We start from the raw sequence: 23,594 nt of genomic DNA, 5'->3' as shown, positions 1-23,594 counted from the left end.
CTATTTATAAATGCATTCTATCTCTTTAACCAGAAATATCCCAGACAGCAACATAGTGTCGGCCCAGATCCGGGCCACATCTGGTGCAAGTGGATTCAATGCGTACCAGATGTGGGCTGGATCTGGGCCTACACTATCCCCCGGTTTCACAAACTAGGCTTAAGCCTAGTCCCAGACTAAAATGCATTATTTAGCGGTTTTAACTGAAAACAAGTTGCACTGACATATCTAAAAATATGTCAGTGACATTGTTTTGTCTCAAGATGCACACCAGTAATGTGTTTTTCAACGGCACGTTTATAAAAGCTACTTAAATGCCCTAATTGAACTAATGCCTAATCCTGGCTTAATCTAAGCCTTGTCTGTGAAACCAGGCCTAAATGTTATAATCACGACCGAAAACAAAAACAGCATTCGATCTTCGTCCCGCAGTCCCTCAGCTATAATTAAATGATACTAAAACTGCCAGTAGGTGGCAGCAAATCATTGTCTTACCGAGTTAGCCATTGAATCATTGTCAAACGATCTGATTTCGTTCATAAAAGTGGATTCATTCAGTAGCAAAACTGAAACCGTGTTGTTCAGAGACGCACAATGGCTGTACTGTTTGAACTATTTCAAGTGAAACGGGTGAAACATAGCAAAGTCTGCTATTGGTGTGTGTGTGTGAGAGAGATGCATGCAGTTTTGTTTATTAACCGCTAGAGTGCAACAGTTACATGGTGTACCTTTAGTATAACAGCAATTAAACTGATTGGAACTACTTGTGCATTAAACGGTTTGAACGCACTCCTTTAAGCCAATCAGAATTGAGTATTCAGACATACCATGGTATAAATAAGTATATTCAACATTATCTGTGTACATGCATTATACCTGACATAAAGCAATATATTCTAGATATAGCAAATCTCAACTGCTTGCATGCTTGTATCCTCACAAAATGTAAACTATATTATCGCCCAGCTCTAATCTGCTTTAGAATCCGGGTACCATCCAGAAATCCAGGTACCACCAGGTTACTTTCCCCCAGTAAAGAGACTAGCAATGCTCCCAACTTTGATTAAAATCGTAAGGGGGTGTTTTCTACGTCAAACACTAAATCAGTCGCTTTTCTCTTGTGCTCTTTCTCTGTTCTTCTTCATCTCTGTGTAAAGAAGCTCTGCAAAGGACAAGTTCTGCTGGATGCGGTATGTGAACATCTCAACCTCTTGGAGAAGGACTACTTCGGTCTATCCTTCAGTGACACGGAGAGCCAAAAGGTCAGAGTTACATCCTCCCATTGTACTAATACAAAATTCTGTCATGAAACTCTAGATGGCGCTGGCTGATCGGTTCTTAACTCAATCTGCTTGCAATCACATCATTCTCTGTAGGGCACAGCTGATTGGTTCCTGCTGTATCAGTAGCCAATGAGCTCGCTGTTCAACATTCAAATGCTTGTTCAGCATTTGCTGTAGAAGTTGCAGCTTGTTTTCTGAAACCCTCCACCTTCCCCAGCTCCACCTTTATAGATCTGCCACGGGTAATTCATATATGTTATATCATAAAGCAGCAGCATATCTTGCTCACAGAGCAGCGTGTCGTGTATTGGCAATAGCAAGACCTGTACTTGCTTTGCAGCAGCAACGTAGCAGATCTATTCTCCCAAGACCAAATAAATCAACATTGTCATATAAATTACAATGAATGCCAAACACTCGGAGTTGACATGACAGAATTGTTCTTATATAATTGCTGTAATTTAACAGAGCACATACTGATGACAATTTTGTGTTATTCCTAATTTAAACAGTCTTATTAATGGTAATGCTATAGATTCATTTATTGATTGTTTTTGTGATTAACTTGATTGTTAACTTGTATTCAAATGCAAACATCCAAAGCAATCTTATGCTTTTCCTCATTTGTAACTAGACAACAGGGTATGTTGAACAATATGCAAGATCTCGTTCTAACAAGAGCATCCATATATTTTATATTCCCACTACCATGACCTCTTTATTTAAAAATGGAGCATTACTGGCTTTGTCAGGCACATACATGGGCTGAGGTAATGTGGTTATTAGGGGGCTCTGAGAGTCCTTGTGACTGAGACTGTTAGGGGCAGGATTTGATTGACTGAAATGTTCTTGAGGAACTCCCCAGTCTTAGTTTAGCCATAATGACCCTGCCTGCACTCCCACGGCTATCCCGGTCTAGTTCCACTTAGCTCTTTTTCCCAGTTGAGACTCTTGTGCCGGCTGCTGTGATCAGCAGGGATTGTTCCCAGGCCAACAAATATGATCACACTGCAGTTTGAATGATTTCCGTTTGAAAGCCACATGTATCAAGCATGGGAAGCGAGACCTATGGAGAGTGCAAGGTTTGTCAGAGAAACTTGTAAAGGCAGGAACAGGAATTGGCCAATTTTCATATGTAATGTAGAAGATTTATGTTACAGTACAAAGACATTTGTGGGCCGGGTTGGCAGATAAAAATAACCAGGCTTTTAGTGGAAAAATCTTTAAGTAGTTTCTGAGACAATTTCTCTCCTGCTTTTATATTTTACATCAGTGGTCATTTATTGATTTGATTAGTGATACTGTGAGATGTGAATAAAGCAGTTATTTTCATCTCCTCTGGACCGAGATGAGCTGGCATTAAATGTTTTCGTGTGTCACCAGGCTTTGGGTGACCTTACTGGAGTGCGGTGCGCCAGAGATGACATTTATCTACTCTTTTAGTGCTCCTGTGGCTGTAGAATATTAATGCGCTGACCATTTTACAGAATATGTATGAGGTGATTGCTCCTGCCGTGGAGGAGACTGTGCTGAAACTGCGGCATTTGCTTATCAGTGTGACCTGCTTGATAGAGGAATTTTTGTTCTCTCTTTCAGAATTGGCTAGATCCTTCAAAAGAAATCAAGAAACAAATCCGTGGTAAGTGTAGGAAAATAAGATACATTGGCTCTGTAACCTTGGTTGCCCGAATCTGATGATGAATGTGAGTTTGTGTCTGATTGTTTTTAGTGGGTCCCTGGCATTTCTCCTTTGCTGTCAAATTCTATCCTCCCGATCCGTCTCAGCTGATTGAAGACATCACACGGTGAGTGTAAACATGTTCAAGCTGACATGTGTAATTTCTGTGGCAAAAATAAAGACTGTCTTTAAAAACGTTTGCCGAACACTGCCACTGTCTGGTATTGGTCCGCAAAACAGATAATTCCACCCTAAACTCGCGCCATTGGTTGAGCCAGTGTTGCTGTGCTGGTTGTGATGTTTTGATAGCGGCACTATTTAAGGAAATGGACTCACATAAACCTAATTTTGGAGAAAATGTTAAATGAAATTAAATGAATTTAAAATGTATATAATAATAATTAAAAAATATTTGTATTATCCCTGTGACCCTACATAGGACAAGCAGTTTTAAGAAATGGATGGATGGTTAATAATAATAATAATAATAATAATAATGTTAAATAATATATAAAATATATTTTATGTGTTTGAGTATGTATCTATAATATAATTATATTCATAAGAATATATATTCTTACAAATATAATCAGATTATAGAATAATTTATAAATTGTCCTCAGTGTAATGTAAAAATATTTTATTAATTTAATTTCAATGGTAAATTATTTATACGAATCAGTGAGACTTTACTTTACGAGTCACTTTAATTTACTTATTCGTTTTTATTTTTATTTTATCTTTTCCCTTTTCAATATTATTATTTCATTTTTTTTGTACATGTGTCCATGCAGTTTTTTTTTTCATTTCTAGTACATCAAGTTAAACTAAATAAAAATGAGAACTTTTGTCTAGACAACTAGACAAAATAAATTAATACGTTTAATATAGTAAGATTAAAAAAAAAACCAAAAAAAACGTTTTTGTTAACTATAATAACCCTGATACATATTACGTATTAGACTTTCAAGACTAATTCACTTGAAGTACTTACCATTTCTGTTTTATACAAAATATAGTACTACATGTTAGATCAAGCTACATGCACAGCCATGGTACGCATATCACTCCGTTGTGTATTTTTGTGTCTTTTATCTATATGTTTCTTCTTGTATCTTTAATGTATGGTATAAATAAAATATATAAAGGCACATGACCACTAATAATGTAATTTAAAGCGATTAAATAACTTTGGTTGTGTGTGTTTGTATGGACAGGTATTACCTGTGTCTGCAGCTGAGGGAGGACATACTGTCAGGTCGTTTGCCCTGCTCGTTCGTCACTCACGCTCTGCTGGGTTCGTACGCCGTTCAGGCTGAGCTGGGAGACTATGACCCAGAGGAACACGGGACAGACTACATCAGCGAGTTTCGCTTCGCCCCCAATCAGACCCGTGAGCTGGAGGAGAGGGTGATGGAGCTGCACCGCACCTACAGGTGAGAAGAGCTGGCCTGTATAGGGAGCAGTCGTTTCCAGGGCTGTCAATTCATTTTAGTCATATTAATTACGTGATATGCTGATTAATTAATTGGAATAATCCCAATTAATCACATTTATCAGTGTTTGTTGAGAAAGTCCCCCAAATGAAGATTACCTAAAGAGATAACATTATTATGGTAGACGATTAAAGCATTGAATAGACTTTAGAATCTTAATAAATTAATATATAGTTTTATATCCTGACCCAGACCACAGCAAGCCATTTTTGCAGTCAAATTTGTTAGTTTGTCCAAGATAGGTCTGAGATCACAAAATATAAAGTACAGAATTTAAACGGTTTGAAAATTCCTGGTAACACTGAATTTAATTGAATTTAATAATGACACGCATCTAACCTAAAAACCTCAACCACAACCTAATCCTATTGTAATTACATGTAGTTCATTATTATTACTCAGTCCTTAAATGTATAATTACACTGAAACACAGACATTTTAAAATAAAGTGTAACCAAATTCCCTATTAAATAATTTCATTACAGATCAGGATGCATAAATAATTGCCCACATTTGTATCACTTAATAATAATAATAATAATAAATATACGCTAAATAATAAACACTAAATTAACAGATTCAATTCAATTGAAAGTTCTAATTACAGATACTGATAGCAAGCAGCACAAGCAATTAAATAGCTCAAATATTCAGCAACATGTAACATATGTTTTTAAACAGTCTCTTTAATTTTGAAATTCTCAAAATGATGACCTGTGCCCAGGGGCATGAGTCCTGCAGAGGCTGAGATCAACTTCCTGGAGAACGCCAAGAAGCTTTCCATGTATGGCGTTGATCTCCATCATGCTAAGGTATGATGCTGTGATTTATGAAATGGTACTGCTTGAATTGAAGTGTCCGTGTTGTACATGCTACATTATAAACTGTATATTTGGTGCGTAGGTGATTCTAGTGCCCGTTCAGGGGGTCTGAAAAGAACAACGAGAAAAGAAAGTGATTTCCCAGCCTATGAAACACGCACTGCGTGTATTTGTTTTAGAACAATTTTAGAACAATTGTATTAGTTCTATAACCAAGTGACATATGAATTTGCATCAAAATACTTTGAATTTTGATTGGATGCGCCCTTTGCAAGTTAGAAGAAATTGATGTCAAAAAGAGATTTTGTTAGTGTTTTCTCATGGCTTTTGAAAGAAGATAAGCCTATTTATTTTGCCATCCCAACTCTGCATGATTATATGGTTATTTGTATTTACATTTTTGGGATTTAACAATGTTTTCCCCTGCGGTCCACGACCCTATTAGAACAGATCTGTGATCCAATTTTGCAATTTTACAGGCTCAGATCTCATAGGATGAAATCCTACAATAACCCCTTGGTGTGCCATTGACAGTCTGAAACTGAAATGTGACTGAAAAGCTAAGCATCTAGATTTTTTGTGTTTATGCGTTTTAAAGGACTCCGAAGGCATTGACATCATGCTGGGAGTGTGTGCCAGTGGACTCTTGATCTATAGAGACCGACTGCGAATCAACCGATTCGCCTGGCCCAAGATCCTCAAAATATCCTACAAGAGAAGCAACTTCTACATCAAAATCCGACCTGGAGAGGTAGAGAAAAAGGTCTTTTGAGATTTTCCAGGTTTTTCTTGTTAGATTTCGGTTGTAGATGCATGTTCAAGCATTAGCTAGATAAGGATGCCGTACTAAGACTGTGGGTGAAGAAATGCTGTGGGCGAGAAAATGGGCGGATAATCTGCATGATGTGGTTTTATTAGAAAAGAATGGGACGTTTTTCGAGTATTTGAAATCACTATTCAGGCTTTTAAATTACACAGTACTCTGAAGACTGATGTGGGTGTTCTTCCACCGCTTCGCACAAAAGAAATAAAATATTTCTTAAGCACATTTCTAATTATGCCATTTAAAAAATGTCTTTAATTATGTCTCAACAAACACTACTTATATTGTTTGAGGTTCTGCTCTTTAGTGTTTGCTAGCTTGCTGAGTGTGGAAAGGATGAGGGTTTTAAAACATTAGGCTGAGCTGTGAAATTTTTTTTGCCTAGTGGGCACAGAGACAAGCAGAAAATGAGAAGAGATGAGGTTAGGAGAGAATTCAATGCAGAGAGAGCAAAGAAAGAAGGCAAAATAAGTTGCAGAAGTCTTTATTAGAAGTCTAGAAGGATTCTGCAGTGTGCTTTTACAGGGTTGTTTTCTTTGGTTTTCCTGTCACAATGGGATTCTCGACTCTGTCTATCACAAAAGCATGGTACTTCTTTGACTCTGCACAACATGTGTGAGGGTCAAATATGAATGCTCGACAATATCTCAACGCCTTTAATCTAGATGCTTCACTGTTCAGCGTCTTATCAGCATAACAGGCTCCATTCTGTGGACCTTGGTATTTTAGATATTAATATTTTCTCTCATTCTTATGCAGTTTCTCTGCAGCATTCTTTAGAAATTCTGGTTACGTTCTGTTTGGATAAATAAAGGCATGCAGAATTGTGCCCTGTCGGTTGATCTGAGCTTTAGCAGCACACAGATTTTACACCTTGTCAAATCTCCTGTCAAGTAACACGTTACAACTCTGCTCTCCCTTCACACCCCCCACTTCCTCCCCTTCACATGCCAACACTCCCCTGCACTCCCAGTACGAGCAGTTTGAGAGCACCATTGGCTTCAAGCTTCCCAACCACCGTGCTTCTAAGCGCTTGTGGAAGGTCTGCATTGAACACCACACATTTTTCAGGTAGGCGCTCACTGTTCTAAAACCATTGCCACAACACTGGGCACAGTCATTTTTTTTTAAGTGTGAGAATGCAGGTGTTGGGTCTTGTTTTGTTTCTTTGTACCTTCATTGATAGAGTTGGAGTCTCCGCTTAAAGGGATACTTCACCGTTTTTTCATATTAAACTATGTTATTCCCTTAACTAAGACGAGTTGATGCATACCTCTCTCGTCTCAGTGCGTGCACTCAATCGCTCTGGCGCGCGGCGACACTTTGATAGCACTTAGCTTAGCTCAGTTCATTCATTAGGGACCAAACAGAGATGAAGTTAGAAGCGACCAAACACCTCTACGTTTTCCCTATTTAAATACAGTTACACGAGTAGTTACACGATCAAGTATGGTGACACAAAATAAAACGTGGCGCTTTTCTAAGCTGGTAAAAAGGATAACTATAATGTATGGAGGAATAGCACTTGGGACTCGGGAGCACTTCGACTCGTTGGTCACATTGGTTTTGTTGACAGAAGTGAGAGGGAGAGGATTTTCCAAGCGTGACAAGTCGAAGTGCTCCCAAGTCCCAAGTGCTATTCCTCCATACATTATAGTTATCCTTTTTACCCGCTTAGAAAAGCGCCACGTTTTATTTTGTGTCACCATACTTGGTCGTGTAACTACTCGTGTAACTGTATTTAAATAGGGAAAACGTGGAGGTGTTTGGTCGCTTCTAGCTTCATCTCTGTTTGATCCCTAATGAATGAACTGAGCTAAGCTAAGTGCTATCAGAGTGTCACCGCGCGCCAGAGCGATTGAGTGCACGCACTGAGACGAGAGAGGTATGTATCAACTCGTCTTAGTTAAGGGAATAACATAGTTTAATATGAAAAAACGGTGGAGTATCCCTTTAAACATGACCTTGGCCTATAGGCCATGACACACCAAAATGACATCAAAGAAGTAGCGGTGACGAAAGCCGACTGTGGTATCACCTTGCGACTTGTGCATCTGGGTCAACAAAGCGGTGCTTGCTTACCATTTTGAATATAAGTCATGTTTAACACTTCATTCCAGACGGCCATGTCATTATGAAAATTTTTGTGTATCGGAATGCTCAGGGAAAATCCAATCCAAACCAAAATCCAATCAGAGTTCTCTCTCTCAACGGCAGCACGGATGTCGACTGATTCAACATGCTTAATCGCACAAAAAAAACAAAGGGTCCGATGTTGCAGAGCACAAAAAAAGTATCATTACTTGGCGCCATGGTCTAAGTCTGAAAACAAGTTTTTAATTAACAACTTAATTCAGATCTTAGTATGGATCTGGGGATGTAATATTGGTCTTGTAGTGTTTGGTCTTGACTCCAGCTCTGTTCATTGACGGCATTAAAAAGTGCTGACAGGCCTGACTTGGGCTTAGACACTTGAAATGTTTAATCTACTCTCATTCTGTCATGTTACATGTTTTCTTCTAACATTGTTTCTGGTATTTCTCTTATAGGTTGGTCTCTCCTGAGCCTCCCCCTAAAGGTTTTCTTGTGATTGGCTCGAAGTTCCGCTACAGTGGGCGGACCCAAGCCCAGACTCGCCAGGCCAGTGCTTTGATTGACAGGCCAGCTCCTCAATTTGAACGATCAATTAGTAGGAGGTATCTGCTGTCCCGCAGCATAGATGGAGGTAAGTATTTCTCATATACTATGATCATCACATTAATCAATGCATCACATGCATTAAAGTGCCCCAATTATGCTATTTTAAAGTTTACTAATGTTGTTTTGGAGTCTCCTACATCAGGTTTACATGCATCAAAGGTAATAAAATGGTTTAATTTCCTCATAATATACATTTGCACATCACCACATTTTTCAATGATTCTCAAACCACTCATCAAATGAATCAATCTCTCTAAATCCCTCCTTTCCGCGCTACTCTGCTCTGATTGGCCAGACAGCTCAGTCTGTTGTGATTGGTTTACCACGTACAGTGCGCGTCGAAAACAAAAACGTCCATTGCCATAACAACGTCAGCTGTCCTGAGGCTTCCTAGCCTGGCTAACGTCAGACTGAGGCTGTTTCTCAATATGCGTTCTTCAGTGATCTTGTGTCCTTGTGTTCTCGTACTACGTCATCATCAACCGTCGAAGTTCAATTCCAATACTCAAGAACGCAAGTACAGAGGACACATGAAGTGCCCGGATGTGTCCTTGATATCAAGGATGCATCAAATGCAGACTTGAGAGAATCAAACCGTTAAAAATCCCAGAAGACGCTGCGGGCAGTTGATGTACGGAAGGCTGTAAGCTTTAAACTTCTCGTTCTCACTTAAGAGATTCCCGCTGCAAGCTCGAAATACGTGACAGCTCGTGAAAGTTTACATTTGTCTGTCTCTTTTGCTTCATTTTAATAAAGTCATAAAGACCTTAAGAAAGCGGCAGTATTTTTATTGGCATATTAAAAAGAATCTTAACATTGACAAAACATAGGTAACACATAGGCTACTCATAAATACACACGGTAAAATAAAAAAGATATAAACTATGAAAACAATGTCTATAATAATATGAAAGAAATGTTTAATAGGTTGTGACATATGTTTGTGATGTTGTGTTGTATTTGCCGAGATGGTCAGTTAAGCAGCATCGCAGCACATCTCAATTCTCATAAAGATGCGTTCTGTGTTCTCGCGTCCTTCCGAGTTCGTTCTTTCAAGGTCGCCTGGCAAGACCAGTCTCAAAGAGAACGCAAGTCTGTTCTTTGCATTCTTGGAATTGAGAAACAGCTCAAGTCTCATTTGATACTTGGTCTGGGAACCACATGTTCATTTTCTCATATTTGAGGCGTGGTTTACAAAATGCCCAGAGCCGTTTATTGGGCGCTATGAATGTCTATCAAATGCGCCTGTACGTAGCTCATAGCCAATCGCTTCAATTATACCAGATGACGTATGTAGAGCGACAGAAATTTGACGAGGAAAAAGACGATGGGTCAAAGATTTATTTGGACACGATGGCGTTTAGCGAATATTACTGTTTGTGCAAGATAAACATGAGGGTAGAAGGTAACGTCGAGTCTGATGCCATGTTGGATCCATAGATATAAACAAACTGCTTCCGTGTCGTCATCGTCTTGCTGCTCCCTCCCCGTTCTGTGATTGGTTCCCTTTTTCAGGGGAAAATCTGGTCCATGGTGTCCAGGCTGCCTAGCAGCGTGAATAAAATCGCGCTGCGAGCAAGGCAGCATGGGGAAACCCAGGCTAGAGGCTTCCTACACCGTAAACTAAACACAGTAACGAACAATGACGTCGATTTTACCATATCAATGTGAGCGGGAGTCCGATGATGAAACACTGGAAGAACTCGTTTTTGAACCCGAACCTCCATCGCAAGGACAACTCGAGCAGGACGTTTCTCAGTGATACACTACTCAGTTTGAGGTACATTATGAGATGTTGCAACTGTAATTCCTCACCATCAGCATTAACAAGTGCATGTCCATCAACAAACCGATTAATTTACTTGTACTAATTTATTTACAGAGTATTTTTGTAATATATTGCGGTGAACACGTGGAAACTGTATCAATAACAGTGCATGTATACAATGTATACATTAGCCGAGCTTGAATGACTGATGTAACATAAACGTTGGTTAAACAAATCTTGCTCCATGCTTAAACTATCCTCAAAGTAGTGAGAACGACAGACAATCTGCATTAATAGACACAGTCATAGGTAATAGTGACCCACAACTGATTAGCAGAAGTATTTAAGTAAGTCAGTGATAACGTGAGTTAGCAAGTTAGCAGGAGACCTACACAATATAAAACTCAAAACTAAGTATTTTGAACACCATCTTTCAAGAGCAAGCGGTTTGCGAATCCTGCATTGAACTCCGAGATTTGAGAAGCAGTCGTCAGTGAAATAAAGGGAACACAGCAAAAGTTTAGGATTATACTGCTGTGATATCATGGTAAAGATTAATTTCAACCACTGATTCTTCACATGCTCGTCCTTGGGCAGTGAAAAAGTGAAAAAAAACTGGCTTTACCTTCACATTGTAGAGAACAGCATCTTCTCGACATGATGCTATCCAGTATCCACAGGAATCAGCTGCAGGTTTGCCATTCAAGTTTTCCCTGGTGTCTGCGCGCACAATAAGTGGACAGGCAATATGCTAATGTTTTGTCTTGAAGTCACAACGAAACAGCTTATGACTCGTTTGAAAAACAATTCATTTCACTGACTCAGAGTCGACTCTTACTTTTGAAAGACAATAACTTTATATACGGTGCACTTTCAGATTTAAAACTTTTCAGGATGTTTTCATTCACTTAGAGCTATGTTACACACTACATGAAAGGTCATTTTCAAAAATCCATAATAGGGGCCCTTTAATTGCCCGAATCGTACTTGAATTTGTACCTCAAGTTTTGACCTTTAATTTCGTCTACAAATGTTTTACCCATTATCCAAGTGAAAATGATATCCATCTGAAAGATTTCACATTCTCCTGCTAAAAACACTCTTTCTTATTATTAATGCTTGTAAAGTGAATCTGCTTTTAGAAAGAACTACAGTGAGGTCTGAAAGTCTGACATCATTAAGTAAAAAAAAGCATTTTTAATTGCAGTTTTAAGATTTGACACTGACTTTTCATTACAAATTATAAAAATAACAGTTTTTGAGCACCCACGGGAAAACACAAGATATTCTCCATTCATTTTAACCATTAAAAAAAAAGGATTGCAGCTTTCAGAAATGACTTTCTTCTCATTTTATAGTTATTTGAGGCTGTTTCTATGGCTTTATTTCAATGTAAAATGTCGAGAGGCGGATTCACTCGCAGGTGGATTTATTTCACAGTTGCACAAAACTGGACGCACGTTCTCAAATATACAGTCATGGCTCTGCTCTCGTTCATATGTTACGTGCGCACGCTCAAACTTTGTGCACTCATGAATCTCTACTTATTCTTTCTCTAGAATCGTCTTCTCTCCTGGATTTAATGTTGCCAGAAGATTTCAACCACTAGACTTTCACGATTGACTGATGAAATAACACAGTGTACCTTTAAATTGTGAAGAAATTACAGATTTAGGCTTACCTTTGTTTCAAGAGATAGCGTTTTCATACTGACTTTAGTCAGCCAGTTCTTTAGTTATTTTATTACTTTATTTTTGAGTAAAGTGCTTTTTGTAAATAGGTAATTATTTTATTATTTTATTTAGTGAACTGCTTCTGATCATCAGATATCAGCGAGAGTGCAACTCACGAAAACACTTGTGGATAGAATGTGCTTTTGTTTGGTTGGTAATGTATTTGCAGTCCATGCGTTTCTCCTCACAAGACAATTTTTGTGTAATGAATTCATCAAGCGCACCATTAAATGGAAAAAATTACAGTAGCGTACTCTTGAAAAACTAACAGTAGGCTATAATTAATTACTAAGTAATAATGAGTATATTAAAATGTTTTATGGGGCATTTGTTGCGTATGTGTATAATTAGTCCAGTTATCATTTGCTCATGGAAATGTGTTTTATATTTGGTTGGTTTGAACATGTGTGTATTGGAGTGTGAGCATCCACCAGCAGAAACATAAATCGGCGCCTGTGGTTAGAGTGAAGCATTGAATTGAAAAACAAACATTAATTGCAGAACGTCTTAAAGGGATGTCTTTTTTAATTTTATGTTCTATGAGATCCACTTATAATTTCATCAAGATTTTTTACATAAAAAATCATCCTAGTTTAGATGTAATAAGCTATTTCTATCCTGTTTTTGACCCTCTCTTTCGAACACTCCATTTTGATGGGCGTGTCACACTCAAGACTTGGAAGTAAACGCCCACTGCTATGATTGGGTAACAGTTTTGCATATTAAAATAATCATGTAACGTTGCTCTGCGGAATTTCCTGTTAAATCACTAGGAATTGGGATGATCTGCCAATCCCCATGCAGATATTGCTCGTGCTCAAGTTCGTGACACGAGTTGACCCCTGTTGATCAACAGAAAGCTGCCTGGTCTGAAAGCCTTCTGTGTGACTTTGTTGTGATCACATCTTTTGGACCCTATATTTAGACTATATTTGTGAGGTCATCTACTTGAGACTTTCCTTTTAGATTTGAAGGGGGCTGTGGAGGAACAGGCTTCTAGAAAGTGAGATGTCTACCTCTACTTGGGTTTCTTACCCTACATGTTTTATTTCTTTGTATCTCTTTCAGAGTCAGCTTTAGGGGACACTATGGACAGACTCTCCCAGCACACCTGTAGTGAGCCTGTGCCTAGTCTTCCAAGAGATGAGCTGGACCAGGACTACCTGGAGCCCAGTCTGGATCAGGACCTGGATCAAGATCATGAACAAGCTGAAGATCAGCGACTAGAGAGTGACTCCACTCCCTCTAAGACTATGGAGCTCAAGGTTCTGTGCACACAACCGTATTTAGTGTCAGCTTCTTCATTTAGTTGTGTTTTCCCCTTCTCTAATAAGTTACTAAAGTATTCTATGAGAAAGAAGCAGTTTTAAGTTCATATTGTCTCTGCGTTATGGGTGGCAATATGTAAATATTCTTCCTAGCAGATTCAAACAACTACTGTAGTTTCAAGAATTCCAATCACATTAAGTTAAACTAACACTTCCCTTGCTGTCCCTTCTAATTAAAAGTCTTTTCCCACCTTTGGCTTTCTTCTCTGCCCCTGACTTAATCTTAAATATATTTTTATGCCTGTCTGTTTTGTTAACAATGCTTTTGAATTTAACTTTTCAACCTCTCTAAAAATCTGCCTGAACACTCAGCTTCTTCTCCCTATTTGCTTATTTTGCTAATCTAATTCAGATTCTGCACTGTTCTCCCTGCTTCTAATACTTCACTGCTGCCCTCTAACTATCGCTTCTCTCTCGCTTCTTCTCGCGGACAGAGGGAGGAGTCAGGCTCTCCTGTAGACTCTAAGACGGAGGTATTTTTAGCGTGATTTATCTATCTGTGTGTCTAATTGTCTGTCTGTCATTGTCTCAATTGCACTCTAAATCTGCATACACACTGCTAGCATGGCTTTAGAGTGCCTCGAAAAAATAGCAACGTGATTGCTGTGTTGTTAGCCACCAGGCAGATCATGTAGTTTTCCAGCCTTCATGGCTTTTCTTGAGAACCGGATGAGACCAGCTGGATCATCTTGGTATAATGGTTATTTTTCAACTATTTAAAGGAGATATTTTTATGATTGTCGTTGTTCTTTTTTCCTACTTAAAGTCAATAGGAAATCACTGCTGATTCTGTAGTTCCTTAATACACATTCCTGGTCGTATTGCGTGCGATTCAAGAGGGCACATTATCTAAAAAAAATCTTTGTAATCTAATGTCAAATTTGAATAACTTCACTTGCCTCTGAAATTACTTTTGTTTTGCCACTAGGCTGTTCTAGCAGACTTATGTTTTGCTATACTTCCAGATTAGTCTAGACTTAGCACCTACTTGCAGAGTTGACTTAGACTACTTGCAGAACAGTTCATGTTTTGATTTGTGCTGGAGAGGTTTTGTAGAGATTAAGGATGTCATTGGTGTATCGCTTATCCATGCTCACGGATAGTTTCCAGTACATGCCTGTCTGCACCTCATAAGACATGTATGAATAATGAAAAGAAAGATCAGGAGATTTGTGTCACGGAACTTGATGCCACTGTTGCTCAATGTTATGTGACTAAGACAACTTTAAAACACTGAATCTGAGGCAGTGGCACAACCGCTTTCACTCTCTGTACTTCCATGGCTAACATCGATGTTTGTATGAGAGTTCCTCTCTCTGTTTGGCTGCCTGCTTTATGAATTCAACCATGCTCTGCCTCTCTGTCTCCACTACCTCACTTTGCCTCTTCCTCCGTTCCTTGGCTTGCACCAACATACCCTTTTCCCCACCACCCCTTTATCCCAGTCGGACCAGGACTTGGCCCCACGTCCTAAACAGGAGGTACTGTTTCTCATCGATCAACTGCCTGAGCATTCACTCTCTGTAATTGTCTTCTAGTGGAAGTGACAGAAAACTGAGCAAAGATGGCAGTCCATCTGACATCTGTTATCTACACCAGCATGTTTCATGTTTTATGTGCTGCTTTGTTGTCTTAAATGTTGAAGAAAAGATGTAGTGATTATTTTTGGCATACAGAAATGGGCTCAAACTATTTAGACAGGGGTTCAATTTGTCATTATTTGTAGGCATCACAATGCCCAGACAGCAACATAGTGTCGGCCCATGTCTGGTACGTGTTAAATCCACATGTACCAGATGTGGCCCGGATCTGGGCCAACACTATGTCTGGTTGTTTACTATGCACAGTATTTTAGAGTGTTAGAGTAAAATGTTTCATCTAAAATATTCTCTTGAATAAAGGAATAATGTCCAATCTAAAGCGATCGAACAGATACCTTTATTTATATTACTTGTTGCACTTCAGTGGCATTTCATATAGGTTTATTAGAGTTTTCTATTATTTCAACATACATTTATAACTGGGAGGCGAATTCATTTGTTCACAGAACTACACTTAAGATTCTCATGAGCAAATGCCTGATGTTTGCATTTACATACTTACTGTATGTACCCACCTCTGTTAGATAAACATTTTTTAAACAACTGTGCAGGTCTCCAGAAAGCCTTTACTTAAGAAATTGCTGGAGGTAAGTGGTTCAACCGATTGACCTGTTTGTTTTATAGCAGTTCCTGGATAAACCAGAGGATGTGTTGCAAAAACATCAAGCCAGCATCAATGAGCTGAAAAGAGCGCTGAGAGAGCCCAACAGCAAACTGGTCCACAGAGAGAAACGTCTCTCTGGAGCTTCATCCGGTAGCACTCCGGAGAAAAAATCTGTGAGTAAATAGAACCTGCAAGGGATTGTATTGTGGGGTGACTTTTTAAAAAGAAAGATACTTAAAAAAATTATACTGATTCTGCCTTAAGATTCCTGATGAGGATTATTCAGATTTATGTCAGTACCAGTCTCGGATTTAGTGCCAAATGCTTGATTCGTTATTCATGCACTCTTTTTCATGTGACTAATCTCTCTTTAAGTGGATGCTGTTGAACCATTTCATGTCATGCCTCTGGTCAAGTGCTAGCAGCAATACTGAACTTTAATAGAATCTGGCTGGAGTAGTTTATTTGAACACAGCATGAACGCATTTTCTTTAATTAGTCTAATAAAGACAATGAAATTGCTTGATAATAAAAGCAAATGACATTTTAAGTACTTATGTACATAAATGTCTCCCTTTTGTTTAACTTTAAAACTTCCATCCAACATTTTACATATAACTTGATAACATGAATTTTCCCTCCTCAGATAAAAAATTGTTGTCTTTGTCTTATCTTGCATCATAAGTTTGTGTCTGATTCATATTGCAAAGATATGCGCTATACAAGTTATAGTAGAGGGAGTGTTGACAGGCCATTGAAACTGTTCACTCTATTGATATATAGGCCTCAGAGGAGTCCCTATTGATTGAGAAGCAAGATGGTTGTCAAAGAGACCTGCCCCTCAGTAAAAAAGACGAAAAGAGCAGGAGTCCTAGAGTAGCTTCATTAGCCACTGGATTCAACAGAGAGACAGAAGACAGAATGAGAGAACAAACCATCACTACACACAGTGAAACGAGAGAAAAAAAACATATAGTAAAAAGGACCTCAACAGAAACCATCCTATCACCAGAGAAACCCCTGAGAAATCGTGCTAAAAGCCCTGCTTTAAGGTACAACCATTTCCAGGGCGCCAGTTCATTGGAGGAGAGAGCATATGATAATGGGCACCCGCAGGACAGATCTTTGTCAGAGAATGTCATTCATACAAATGGATGCGATGAATATGCAACAGAGAGACTCTGGGTTGATAAAAAGTACATGGGGGTAACCAGTAGAGAAGATGAGACCACGAATAAAGACTTGGCAAGGTATGTAGAGAGAAGTTTCGGAGAGGCTTCTCCCAATGCAGCCATAGACAAATATATGAGAGATCGATATAATGAAAGCCGATGGGAGAGACAATCCTGTGAAAAAGAATCCGAGAACACCAGAGCTACCATACAAAGGCAAATGTCTAAACCAAATCCTAAAGGTAAAGGCTCAACAATCCAGAGACACGATTCTTCCGCAAGCGACACATCACAGTCTGAGGTGAAACGAATCGTTCCGCTGAAGCCTGAGAGGTCGAAGAAGTTGAAAGGCAATAAAGGAGCCAAGCTGCAAGGACAACCAAGTGAGAAGAGCATTTCGGGATCATTTGAGGAAAGTGAAGGGACCAACTCTAAGGAAGAGCAAGTTGGGTTTGATAATGCCCTGGATGGCTTGTTGCAGCCCAGAAATTCTGCAGCTTTAGAAAGCACTGGAACTTTTTCCAAGCAAGACTGGATGAGTAATTGTCACATTAGGGAAGTAAGAGAATATTACCGACAATCTGTTCAAGACAGGCCCCAATTAAGAGATCTCAAGAACAGTGCAGAACACAGACTTAGTATCGAACAAGATCAGTTTCTTTTTGAAGATCCATTGTTTATGTTTGACTTTCCCACCAACTCAGCATTTCCAGCCTTTGACCAGATTCCCCCTTTATACCCACCTGTAAAATCCCAGTGGGCAAGAGATACACGTACCAAACCAATCACCAAAAGCGATTCTGGCAACAGTCTTCACAAGAGCTCCACCATGGAATCTTCCAAGAGGAAACCAGTGGTAACAACTGCTTGATAATCTGCTTGTCACTCACAGGAACTAAAGCATCGCATGAAACGGCACATCCATATCTATAGTTTTGTATAATGCACATGTCGGTAAAACATAAGAAACCTGTTTCTGAGGAGAGATGAGTAGAATAGTCGTTTTTTTGGTCTAATCTTACTATTGGCTGATAGAAGTATGAGGTACTATAACCGCTGTCTGATTGGATGAGGATGTGCCACTTTCTTTTCCTCTCCTTCCTCTGCACAGCTCAACATCTGCTTGCGCATTTGAGAAACACTTAGGATCTTCCACATAATCTCCATTGCTTAAGCTTCAGGCTTCCGTTCCACTAACTTTCCACCTGATATGCGGTCTTTCCTTCCAACATTCTTTCTCTGGTTCCCTCTTACCAGGCATGTAGGGAATGGTTGTTGCAAGGAATTAAAGGCCTGTGCACCATACTGTTATGCTAAAGTGCCATTTTTGCAAACAAAAGGGCTTCTGCAAGACTTTCAAAAATGGCCATGGTACTGTTCATGAGAAGGGCTCTGAAAGTTGATTTAACAAGGAATGGTTTTAGCTGTTGTATAGAAGATAATATACCCAGCTTCATTATTAGTGATTTTGCATTTGTTCTTTGACTTGGCTGGGAAAGAAATTGTTCAGTTTTTTCAACAAACTGCAGGGAACCTTGATGGCTTTTTCTTTTTTTTTATGCAAACACCCACTGAGCAGCAGTTTCCATAGACAACTGTTGTTGTCAAAGCAGATGCTACCTTATTTCACTCAACATTGAAACTGAAAGAAATTAAATTAAGAAAAAGTGCTGATGCAACATTGTTCTGGCAGTAGAAAGACTTTGGACTAGAAGAGCCTGACGAATAACCTTGCAAAACTGCTCTTTGGGTATCATGATGTCTACTATAGATATAATGGTTTGATTGATTAAAAGGCTCTTTAGTGCAAAATTGCACCCAGCTGCCAAAAATATATTTTAACTTTCAATTGTTGTGGTGCAATGTGCTGTACGCTGTAGTTCACACTGTAAAGACTTCTCATTTGTATCTGTGTCAGTCAGTGTATTCGATCAGTTATATAAATGTCTGGTTGTTGGTTCAGGGCCTAGTCTGGGCTCCTTCCCTGTTATCTCAAATTTCAGTGCACTAACTTTGCATTGCTCTTCCTATTATTTCATCTCACATTCCAGGAGCCCCTTCCCACTCCAGCAATTCATGCGGAGCCTCAGGAGGAAGCCCAGGTGCCTCATTTTTCCACTCATCCACTGCTACCTCCTTGCTAAAAATCTTGCAAAATCTTTGGCTTTCACATTTTTGTATACATAAGCACTACAATTTGGCTTCTGTCTTTTGCTTTCATCATCACAGCATGATTGCATGATCCGAACCATCCTACACAACAGTCCTACACAGAAATGTCATTTAATGCATCCACCACATGCATTGATTCATTGGCACTGTTTAGCAAGTCCTAGGCTTGCCACACTTAGCATGAATTTAACATGAAGTCATAACAAATGTCTATACAAATGTCCTACAGAGGAATATTATGTGACATACAAATACAGATGTGCAGTATTCTACCCTAGGGTGAAAATTTTCTATCAGCATATTATAGTCTCAGTTTTTCCTCAGAGACATGTAACACTTCTGACATTTCAGCTAGTCTTTTGAGTTGAACTAACCCCTGCATCCCTACTAGACTCGTTAACCATCAGTCACCACAATGTTGTCTCATTCTTGTCATGTGAAGAAGATGTAACATCCATTATATTGCCTTGTTTTACCTGTCAGTCGACATTTGCTCTTGTAGCACAGCTGGTTCCTTGCACCAAGATCTCTTTTTGTGCTTCTTCAGAGAGAGCCCTGGGAGAGACGCTTGGGATCAGTATCAGAAGATGACCCTGACCCAGACACTCTGTACCTGAAGGAGACTCACCTGGGCATTGAGCGCAAATGCTCGAGTATCACCGTTAGCTCAACGTCCAGCCTGGAGGCTGAGGTGGACTTCACTGTGCTCATGGACTTCCAAACGGGTATGGAGGAATTTTCTAGAGGCATGACTGAGCTGGGGGAGAAAGAATACTCAGCTGAGTTTGGCCTCTCTGACCGTCCCACTCATCCAGCCTTTATACTGGGAGCAGATCCTATCTACCTTCCCGAGGAGGAACATGTAGAAGTTCAGAGGCCCGTAGAGAAACCAAAGCCTGTTGTAGAACAGAAGCCACCGGAGGAACGTAAACCGGAGGTAGACAAGCATCCTTTCTCTTTTAGCAAAGTTGCTGGCTCACCCAATCACTGGTTAGTGTAAATGTGCATATTGTGCTGATGAATGCAATCACGTCCCATTTATTTTTTTCTCGCGTTCTACAGGGCATCAAAGCAAAGCATGAAATTGCATTGGAATTTGAGTTGTTGATTGATGCTAATTCCATTCCATTTGATGCTGCCCTCCATAGTTCAGTCAGTCAGTTCAGGTTTGATTTCTTTGATTTCACAATTGTGTTATATTTTTCATTGCTTCTTATTCTTTTCTTTTGAACCATGACTCACCATATGCTGCTAAATTCATTTGATTGGCACTGTGTTTCTTAAATCTCATGATCACTCCCAGGTTTCGACTTGATCTGTTTCATTTCTTTCCCAAGCCTTTTGTACCGAAGAAAGCTCCGAGGTCAGTGAAAGCTGCCCAAGCCATGAGGAAAGAATCTAAAGAACAAGCTAATGCCCAGTCGATGAGAAGGGAGAGCTCTGAATCGCCCCCAATCCATCCTCTGAGTAGAGAGAGCAGTGAAATCATTGCCTCCCAAGCTCTAAGGAAGACCGAGGTCAAGATCGAGACGCAGCCCAATGGCTCTGAGGTCACCACGACCATAATGGAGATTGCAGACCCGGTAAAGACCTTTTAGCTCATCATACATACTTTACTGGAGAAATGTCACTGTGTGATAGGTTAGAGGAACATGCTGTGAAGACTGTGATTATGTCAATTATCATCAATTACATAAGTAAGTGTAATTACTTTCTCTTGTTACTTACCTGCACAGTGGTGGATCTCATCTGGATTGTAACTTCTCTGTTTGCTCTCATAGGACCACGGTATCAGTGGAATGCGAGAGGCTGCATACTCTATGACAGAGAGAGTCTCTCCTGTAAGCATGTCCATTCTTTCATCTGGTGAACTTGAGTTTCCAATCCCTCTTTTGTCTATGCTTCTGCCCTGTCCTTCTGTCTGTTGCTTTTATTTCCAACTTTAGTTCCAGAGTTTGCTTCAGATGGCCTGCGTTATTTGTGATGTATGAAAGTCCCTACCTTATAGTTTTCTTGCTTTGACTAGTGTTTATTTCACTATATTCTTGTACAGGTGAACTTGGGATCATTAGGTAGAGATGGTTCTCCTCTAATGGTTACTGAGAACGTAACATCAGCCACTACAACACATGTTACTAAGGTATCTGAAATAAGCTGTTAGCCTCTTGTATAGAATAGGTCTTCATGGAGGATTGAAAATGTTTATATGTCATTTTGTTTTGTAGACGGTGAAAGGAGGCTACTCAGAGACAAGAATTGAAAAGAGGATTATCATTACTGGTGACGATGATGTCGATCAAGATCAGGTAGGTGCAGGAGGAACTAGGGCTGGGTATTTTTCAATGCATTTTAGTGAGATATATATTGATCAATGATTATATCAACTCTAGAAGGGTTAGTTCACTCAAAAATGTCATAATTTACTCACACTCACATTCCAAACCCATAAGAATTTCATTCAACTTTGGAACACAAATGAAGTTGTTTTTTTAAATAATTCCTGAGATATTACTGCGCATCCATTGAAAGTCTAGGGAAGAAGAAGAAGAGCCTCGTTTTCTGCTAATAACAGTGCAGCACTTCCAGGACCAGTTGCATCGCAAGAATGTCTGCTGTCATGTGAACAGCCAAAGAGATTCTCCTGTGAACACACATTGGAGAGCTTTGCAGATGTGTGGAAGTGAATATATTGTGTGTATACATACTTTTAATACACACCCAAAACAATCACATTGCTTCAAAAATGTAGGATTAAACCACTGGAGTCACATGGATGACTTTACAATGCTCTTTGATCTTTTTGGAGCATGAAAGTTCTGATTACTGCTGTGTGTATAGCAGTAGCAGCTCCTGACCATACATTTAGGTTTAGGGCACATTCTGGATCTTAGCGCTAGTTTATGATACATTTTTTTTTTAAGCTTTATACTGTATTGTAATCACTGAACACATCAGACACACTTTTGCCAGAATTCTAATGTCCTTGCGTTATTCACTCTGAGGGTGGTGCTCTAATGTTGATTGACAGGTCACACGAAATAATGCATAGAACGCTATGTTAGAATTGCCTTAAAGAGGACATAGGATGCCCCTTTTACAAGATGTAAAATAAGTGTCTGATGTCCCCAGAGTGTGTATGTGAAGGTTTAGCTCAAAATACCCCACAGATCACTTTATAACATCTTAAAATTGCCACTTTTGGAGGGTGAGCAAAAACTAGCTGTTTTTGTGTGTGTCTCTTTAAATGCAAATGAGCTGGTGCTCCCGTCCCCCTTTCAAGAAGAGGGTGGAGCTTCAAGAAAATCGCAACAGCATGCACTTTGTGTAAAGGTAGCGACGTCACTGACCGCACATTTTACAAGATAAGAGATTCGTCAATGACACAGGATCTGTTGACACTGGAACTAAATAAATGTATAAAATAACCACGCGGAAAATTCCTGGTTCATTCTCAAAGTTTTTGCTGCTGTCTGGGTCATCAGTGTCCAACTCTTGTTTCATACATATAGGGTTGGGCACCACTATTTTCGTTGACAGTCATATTGCTTCTCCTGATTTTTTTATTGCCGTTATCCGAGGCACAATGTGTAAAGGCTCCGCCCTCTTCTGGAAATGGGGCAGGGAGCAGCAGCTAATTTGCATTTAAAGACACACACACAAAAACAGTGTATTTTTTCCCACCCCAAAATTGCCATTTTCAACATGGTATAATAAATGATTTGTGGGGACACCTGAGACTTATTTTACATCTTGTAAAAAGGGGCATAATAGGTCCACTTTAACTTCTGTGCATGAGGCCTGGGAAATAATCCCTCCCCCTAAGGAGTCTCTCAATCACATGAGATGGCAGCAATTAGCAAACAACAATTAATTTCTGATGGACAAAATAAGCATCCTCATAATTTTTTCTCTTTCGAGAAGCCATTTCACTCTAATATACTTCACAATAGGAAAGAAAAGACAATCCCAATTTCTGTTTCATGGCGACTTTAAAGTGCAAATTAATTAGTCAGAAAGCATATTACTATTACATTGACTGCTTTTTCCCTCTTCCTTTCATTTAACTTGAAAAATAAATGACTTTTTCCCAAGGCGCTCGCCATGGCAATAAAAGAAGCCAAGCAACAGCACCCTGACATGTTGGTAACCAAGGCTGTAGTTGTCAGGGAAACCGAATCTTCCACTCAAGATCCACATGAGGAATTGAAGGTATTTGTCACCGCTAGCCTTCGCATGCACAATTAATACATCCATTTCAAAAATGCATATTATGTTTTCACTTCAGCGTTTATCTGTCATATTGAGCCTGCTGGTATAGCAGTTTGACAAGGGTGTAATGACATGTCAAAACCAGTTCAGTCAGCGCCGCATGTTAACTCTAGGTGGATGGCGCTGACAAACACACTCTTTCATTT

General features: G+C 39.4%; 1 protein-coding gene across 10 annotated transcripts in view; it reads left to right on the top strand.

The window, feature by feature from the left end:
- The window catches only part of LOC309480493 (band 4.1-like protein 1), a 60,795-nt gene that overhangs the window by 34,951 nt on the left and 2,250 nt on the right, over positions 1–23,594 (top strand). Inside the window, exons 4-23 of one of the 10 annotated variants that reach the window (XM_082144992.1) lie at positions 1,161–1,262; positions 2,880–2,922; positions 3,013–3,088; positions 4,179–4,397; positions 5,182–5,269; positions 5,877–6,041; positions 7,075–7,172; positions 8,651–8,826; positions 13,371–13,567; positions 14,065–14,103; positions 15,076–15,111; positions 15,856–16,008; positions 16,619–17,863; positions 19,059–19,109; positions 19,727–20,116; positions 20,517–20,762; positions 20,961–21,020; positions 21,233–21,319; positions 21,405–21,485; positions 23,272–23,388. In XM_082144992.1, coding sequence (XP_082001118.1) covers positions 1,161–1,262; positions 2,880–2,922; positions 3,013–3,088; positions 4,179–4,397; positions 5,182–5,269; positions 5,877–6,041; positions 7,075–7,172; positions 8,651–8,826; positions 13,371–13,567; positions 14,065–14,103; positions 15,076–15,111; positions 15,856–16,008; positions 16,619–17,863; positions 19,059–19,109; positions 19,727–20,116; positions 20,517–20,762; positions 20,961–21,020; positions 21,233–21,319; positions 21,405–21,485; positions 23,272–23,388 — 3,669 coding nt within the window. Of the gene's footprint in view, positions 1–1,157; positions 1,263–2,879; positions 2,923–3,012; positions 3,089–4,178; positions 4,398–5,181; positions 5,270–5,876; positions 6,042–7,074; positions 7,173–8,650; positions 8,827–13,370; positions 13,568–14,064; positions 14,104–15,075; positions 15,112–15,855; positions 16,009–16,618; positions 17,864–19,058; positions 19,110–19,726; positions 20,117–20,516; positions 20,763–20,960; positions 21,021–21,232; positions 21,320–21,404; positions 21,486–23,271; positions 23,389–23,594 lie in introns of all 10 variants that reach the window. The other 9 variants (XM_082144993.1, XM_082144991.1, XM_082144989.1 and 6 more) reach the window with 9 other exon arrangements.

Source organism: Leuciscus leuciscus (assembly GCF_965113295.1).
Source record: "Leuciscus leuciscus genome assembly, chromosome: 18".
Classification (NCBI taxonomy): domain Eukaryota; kingdom Metazoa; phylum Chordata; class Actinopteri; order Cypriniformes; family Leuciscidae; genus Leuciscus; species Leuciscus leuciscus.
The sequence above is the reverse complement of the archived record's forward strand: the minus strand, read 5'-3'. Positions and strand labels throughout refer to the sequence as shown.